A 6,842-nucleotide genomic window follows, 5' to 3' on the forward strand; every position below is an offset into this window, starting at 1 on the left:
TTTAGCTATAAGACCAATGGAAACCCTCATCATATAAGAAGGGGGGTAAAAGTAGACTCAAATTGACTTGAAATGAGTTTATTAGGCGTGCTGCTGCTATTGTTGTTGTTGAAGAAGGGGTGATGTGTGGTTGGGATTGGTTATGAAAATAATTAAAAAAGAAAACCTGTGCCAAACGTCGTTTTTTATTAAACATTCTATACATAAATTTTTACAAAAACCAAGTGGTTCCCAAAATAAAAATAGTTTTTTTTTTATCTTGTAAACGGCTATCACAGTATTACTTACAAAAAGTTTTAATTAACGTAATATTATATATTTATTCTTTAAATAAACATAAAAAAATCACTCACTCAGTATAACACAGACATACCCTCATTCAAACTTTAATCTCAGAACTAACGATGAGATTTTATATCACATAGACACATACTGAAGGTAGGTATGAACACAAAAGTGCAGCAAATTTTTCGTTACTAACAAATTGTAATCACTGTAACGTAACCAATTATAGTTACATACTACATTAGTGATACAAATCATCTTCACGATTCTAATATTGTACTTGCCATGAAACAAAAAACGTCAACAAATATAATCCATCATAAGGAAATACCAATCAGATACAAACAAACAAACAAAAAATAAGAAAAAGCACTTGCTAGACTCCCTAAAAACCAGTTAATTAATAACAATTGCATCACTTCCTATTAAACCAAAAGACACCCTCTTCTTATCACTCCCAAAGTTGAACTTAATATCAGATACACCATCATCAGCAGCACTTCTAGTAGAAGGGAAATTGAAAACGATCCGCTCTGATTGGTTTGTTCCAAAGCTGTAAGTTGGAATAACAGGTGATTCCTTTGACTGGGGCGGTGCAGGTGGCGGAAAAGATGGCATGATGGACGGTGTTGGTGGCTCTGATGCTGAGCTGCTGGTACCAGAGAAAGGGAAGGTGAATCCACGCCCATTATCAGATGATACCACCTGTTGTGGGTCTGGTCTTTTAAAGGTAATAGGCTTCAAGATTGGTTGAGATGGCCTCTTTTTAGTGAGATCTTGACCGTTGACTTTGTTGTCAAATGCCCATGGTTGGCTTTTTTCTTTTTCGTGGGTGTCAGGGGCCGTAGACTTCTGCTTTGAAGCAAAGCATCAAAAGTAAGTTATCGAAGTAATGCAGATTCATCCACAATTGGTAAATATTAACAATGCATAAATTTAAGCTCATTTAGAGGGAATATATCTTGGTTTAAAAGTATTGTACATAATGCATCAGAAGTATTTTGGTGAAATATGATGCTTTGCAAAGTTTAGAGAAGATATTCAGCTTGCCCAGTTATTATGTGCATGTCAAGGGGTATGCATGGGTCGGTTTTGCCCGTTTTGGGCCCAAACCGAACCAAAAAACAAAGATTCAAATTTTTGGGTTTTTTAAAAACCATTCAGATTTGGTTTGTTCGCTTTTCAGTTTTTACAATAGGTACAGTTCGGTTTCAGTGTTTTCCAGTTTTCCATTTAGACTTAAAAATTTTGGGTCGATAAAAGAAATTGACCCAATGATGAATTTGGGCGTGAAACTATGGGCCTAAAACTTTTTGCTAAATAATGATTAATTGGATATTACACATTTAGACCAAAAGTATTGAGCTACAGAATTTATTAAATTCTTATAGGTTACTTAACTTTCAAAATTAAAAATTCAATCAATCAATCATACCCAGTAAAATCCCACCGACAGCAAAGCTATAGGTAGGGTCTGGGGAGGGTGGGATGTAGGCACACCGTACCTCTATCCAAAGGAATAAAGAGGTGGCTTCCAGAGAGACCCTCGGCTCTAAGTACATGTGTATGAAGCAAAATAAAGGAAATCAAAGTTTAACAGTTATATAAAAACTACTACTAATTATAATAATATTAATAATAAGGTCACAGTTTAACAGCTATATAAAAGCTAATAATAATTATAATAATAATAATAATATATCTAAGTACATTTTTAATTTTTTCAAAATTAAAAATTATAATCCATAAATTCGATAACACTAGTGGGTTGTTTTTCCTTTTCTTTTTTTTTCGGTCTGGTTATAATGTTCGGTTATAAAATTCAGTTAGGTTTTTGAAAAAAAAAAACAAAAAGCCAAACTGTCGGTTTTAGATTAACTTCTGTTGCGGGTCGGTTGTTTCAGTTACTGGTTTCCGTCAGTTATTTCTGTTTCATGCATGCCTCTCACCTCCCTTCTGGGGAAAGTTGAGACCTGACATATGAAAAATGTGGTGGCATATGATGGAGAAGACAAAAAAATAAAAGTACCTCATTTGCAGCACCCATATTCGTGAAACCAAATACAGGCCCTGGAGCAGCAGCATCGTTAACCGAGGCAGATCTTTTGGTGTCTGCATTTGAAGTCTTAACTTGATCTCTAAAGCTTACTCCACCATCGGGTCCTTTAAAATATCTACTGTCACTCGACACACCACTTCTATGCAAGCCAGGACCTGATAGATTAGTATCTTGAGAAGGTAATCGCTTCCAGTCGGTTGCTAGCTTCAACTCAGCCGCCTTTTCTTTAGGGGTTGGCTTGTGTCTATCAAGCTGCTCTAATATCTTTCTAACTGTCTCATTAGACGGTCCAGCAGAATTTGTGTTTGCATCCCCTTTAAAACTTTGTTCATTTTTATCTGCTGTATAGAAATTTGAAGTGCCACTAGTTCTTGTATTCTTCTGAAATACGGGCACAGAGCTTCTGGAAGCACTGGAGGAAGATGCAATTCGAGCAGAAGAGAAACTTTTAGGTCCTTCAGATTGAGGTTCAGTTACAAGTTTGTTCTTAACACGACGAATGGGACCCACAGATCCATACCCAACATCCATGGCATCACTACTTGTCTTCGTCTAAACCAAAAAAAGGAGTACATAATTAATTTATACTTTAAGTGAACTACATAGCAGCCTATAAAATTAAGGCAGCTAAATCTTAATCATACATCATAAACCCTAAAAGAAGATTATTCATTATGCATATCCATTCAAATGCAAGTTCAGTATGCAATATAGTTGTAACTAGTAGGTACATATAGGAGTTTACAATAGCCATACTCATGCACAAAAAACCGTTCAAATTTGTATAAACAAAAGGATATTAGATACTTGCGTAGTTTCCTAACGTCATAATGGTCAACTACTTTTTGCACAGATATCAATAAATGATGACTGATGAGTTATGCGTGTTCTTAGCATTGGAAATATGCCTGGCAAAAACGGGCTGTTTTGAGTCGGTTGGTTCACATGTCAAAATAGTTCAGGTCAGAACAGGTTGTGAGCAAAATGGGTTTGGGTCAAACTGGACCGCTTTTATTAAGGATCAAATTAGTTTGGGTCAAAACAGGTTCTAACCAAAATAAACTCGAATTGAAACAAAACGTTTAAGACAAGTTCACTCCCAATACTTCTTAAGGTGAGTATATGTGACAAAGTGCCAACAAATAATGGTTGTGAATGGTGTTCACCCACTCACACCTGTTTAATTTAGCAAGTTTTATAAGAGTGACCCGTTTTGTCCATTAAACCAGACCCAACATGGCCCGTTGTATAATTTGAGCAATGTTGTAAAAGTAGGTTTACAAGGCCGAGTACTCCCTGAGTACTCGTTACAAGGAACGTCGCCGAGGGGAGTTTCTTTAACTCCACCTAGTTACTAGTAATCAATCAAACATGGTCAACCTCAGCCAGAATCACATTTAATTGGTGGACTTGAGCTGATTTTGACTTAAAAAATAAAACGTCATTCTTACTTCTATAATATTATAGAACAAATATCATTTCTTTTAATTAATGATTAGTAATTCTTAGAATAATTTATTGTGTATTTCTTCTATTTATATTGATATTTACATATCTTGTTATAAATGTTAGTAAAATAATGATATTTGACATATATATAATATCCAAAAAAATTTTTTTTTTTTTTTTGTATTTACCATGTCCGAGTACACCCAACTCCCTAGTCGACCTCCTAGGGTCTACCTAGTGACTTTTACAACCTTGAATTTGAGTTGACAAAATAAACTCAAAAGCAAGGTTTTCTTACCCAGATCAACCCATTCTTTAAAGTATGGGTCGTGATTGCCACCCATAATTAAAACTATAAGAAATGTGCATACATGATACATGATAAGCAGCAATAACTATATCAAGGATAGCAAGTATGTGATTGTGAAGCAGCTAGAATAGAATGTACCTGCAACCTAGATTGTTGGAATGTGGTCAGAGAAGTATTAGAAGACTTCCCATCACCTTGTAACTGGCTCAGCTATATATAAAAAAAAAAGTAAACAAATAACTTCAACACTAATATATCCAACGAGTCTTGATTATTGTAAGATTAGAAAAATACGTATGGACCACATACCCTCGGCTTGGTTCTAGAATATGGTGTTCTTGGAAAATTATGAAGCCCGTATCTGCTTCTTTGATTTTGTGGAGTTAGATAACTGCGCTGGTCTTGTACCATTGCACCTGGCCAACAAGTGGATGATTTTGATGAAGGTGTGAAAAAATGTGGCTTTGAGGGAAACGCATCACTACTCTTTTGTTCCCTTGCAACTATTGATACGTTACTGTAAGTATTAAACCCTAATTCTGATACTCGACTTCCCATATATGCTTTAGCAATATCTATTGGTGAAGCAGCAACTTCATCTTGTATCTGCATTGAATAATATTACACTAACAATACAATAACTGATAAACTTCATGTAATACACGCATCATTATTATCTACAATAACTCACATTTGATTGTAAACGAGGCATCGGGGTTTCAAAATCATGTTTCCTTATATTAGATGTAGACAGGATTTCATGGTCCAACGCATTCCCTTTATTTTGCGCCTGAGGAACAACAGTTGCCGGTTTCTCACCTCCCTCAACTTTAGAATCATCAGCCAATCTAGAATTCAATATCTCCAACAAACGCATGCTCTCATCGCTGCCATATAACTCAATGTTAATCTAAAACACATTCCATAAAAACATAAATTCATGACTTAAACATAACGTTACCGAGAGAAATGTTTCCCTTTCAGCATATTCTCAATTTGATCCACACCAAGATCCTCAACCACCTTCTCCGATTTATCTTGCTGAACATCAACATGCTCCACAATCCCCTTGAGTTTATCCGTTTCGTTACTTGGACCTGCATTCTTACTCGAACCGGATACTACAAGCTGTATAGTATTTATGGGGCATTAGGTTTGATTGCATATGAATGTTTGGTTATATAGGAAAATATCCCTGCACACTATGAAAACAGGACTTGCCTCCAAAGTATGTTCAGCAGCATCACCGACATTTACAATTGCATCTGCATCTGCATCTTCGCTGTCTGTCCAATAAAATAAAGCGTTTGTATTTATCATCTTAAGCAGTAAAATATCAATCAATCAAATAATAGATTAAAAGTATTCTTATATGCTATAAGTGCATAACCTAAGATAATGCATGCTTGAACGTAATATAAATTGTAACAGCAGTTTCTATCTATCTGCCTGTAGATTTGATTAATAGAAACTTGGATCGTGCCACCTCAACTAGAAACAAAACCCTAAATCGCTTCAAATTAATAATAATAATAATTGTGTGTAGGTATCATATTCATCGTAATTAATTAACTGACCATACTCACTAGACGACGAAGAATGATGGGATTGGGAGAAAAAGGAGGGGAGTATTCTGGTGGCGCCGCCGACAATTAGGCGGCGAGCAGGATTGACAACAAGCTTGGAGAGCCAACTACCGCCACCGTCTTGCGATTGAGTAGGTGGTGGTGGACGGTCGTAGGGTGTAGAGTGGCGTTTCCTAGGAGGCTTCGGGAATTTGCCGGCAGGGTAAAGCGGCTCCATCTTTGTTTGTTTGTTTGTTATGGGATTCAAGACTTTTGGGGGAAGCTTTTACTTCACTCCGTCAATCTTTTTTCTTTTTTTTTTTTTTTTTTATTGGGATAATTGTTTGGAAAATACTAAATTAAATTGCACTTAAAATGGGTCCACGGATTTTGAAATGGCAGAAGGAAGGTTAAGGTATCATAGACCTGTTTTGAGGAGGGATAGGGTATTTTGTGAGAGGTAGAGACATTTGTGACCTAAGGTGCTGTTTGTTTTTCCTCAGAAGCACTTCTCTACCTCTTTTGTCTGCACTGAGAAGAGGGCGTGTAGACGATGGGCTCTGCAGTGTGTTTGTTTTTTCGAAGACGTTTCATTAAAAAACGTCTGCGCGCCCTCTTCTCCCAGAAGTGTTGGTATTATTACTTCTTTAACCTCTTCTCCCAGACCGATCATCATCCTCCTCCTAACCCTAACCACTCCTCCTCCTCTCCACTGCCGCCGTCCGCTCCACTCACCAAGCCGGCTACCTCCACACCGCCGGCCGCCGTCCGCTCCACTCACCAAGCCGGCATCTTCTTGAAGGTATGCTTTCTTTCTATTCTTTTCATTTTAGCTTAGATCCGATTGATTCAAACAACTTATTATTTATTCTTCTTTCTTTTACCTTTTGTTGGAGCAGCACAAATCATCATCTCATCTTCATAGAAGTTCCTTTTAATTCTACCTGGTAAGTAAGTTACATGGTTCATATTTTAATTTTAATGGTTGTGATGTTAATCATCTATGATCTATGTGCTTAATAACACCAAATTTTTCCGTGGTATGTTCGGTTGTTTAGTTAAGTTTGCTTAATTTGGTTTATTAATAATGCTTAATTTATGCCCATCTCAGTCATCATCACCATCATATGCAGTTAACAGATTATGAAAATACATTTTTATAGCTTCATTTTGA

The 6,842-nt window shown here is 36.4% G+C and overlaps 1 protein-coding gene across 1 annotated transcript; it reads right to left on the bottom strand.

Annotated features, from left to right (window-relative positions):
- Positions 1-534: 534 nt before the first annotated feature.
- LOC143628207 (nuclear pore complex protein NUP1-like) lies at positions 535-5,906 on the bottom strand. Its single transcript, XM_077097852.1, has 8 exons — positions 5,681-5,906; positions 5,325-5,389; positions 5,065-5,231; positions 4,795-4,990; positions 4,413-4,709; positions 4,242-4,313; positions 2,315-2,896; positions 535-1,137 (listed from the first exon to the last, which is right to left on the bottom strand). The coding sequence occupies exons 1-8, from the start codon at positions 5,904-5,906 to the stop codon at positions 682-684; spliced, it is 2,061 nt and encodes a 686-aa protein (XP_076953967.1). The 3' UTR covers positions 535-681.
- Positions 5,907-6,842: the final 936 nt, after the last annotated feature.

Source organism: Bidens hawaiensis, unplaced genomic scaffold (assembly GCF_021521415.1).
Source record: "Bidens hawaiensis isolate Kalapana, Puna unplaced genomic scaffold, B.hawaiensis_p1.1 tig00004839_1, whole genome shotgun sequence".
NCBI classification, from domain to species: domain Eukaryota; kingdom Viridiplantae; phylum Streptophyta; class Magnoliopsida; order Asterales; family Asteraceae; genus Bidens; species Bidens hawaiensis.

What these genes read in the sequence shown, in the direction of transcription:
- LOC143628207 (XM_077097852.1), bottom strand. Translation starts at nt 5,906, where the DNA reads ATGGAGCCGCTTTACCCTGCCGGCAAATTCCCGAAGCCTCCTAGGAAA. An exon ending in TCCAACAATCTAGGTTGCAG is followed by an intron (nt 2,897 to 4,241) that starts GTACATTCTATT and finishes TTTTTGGTTTAG; the next exon opens with ACGAAGACAAGTAGTGATGC. An exon ending in ATATGGGTGCTGCAAATGAG is followed by an intron (nt 1,138 to 2,314) that starts GTACTTTTATTT and finishes GCTTCAAAGCAG; the next exon opens with AAGTCTACGGCCCCTGACAC.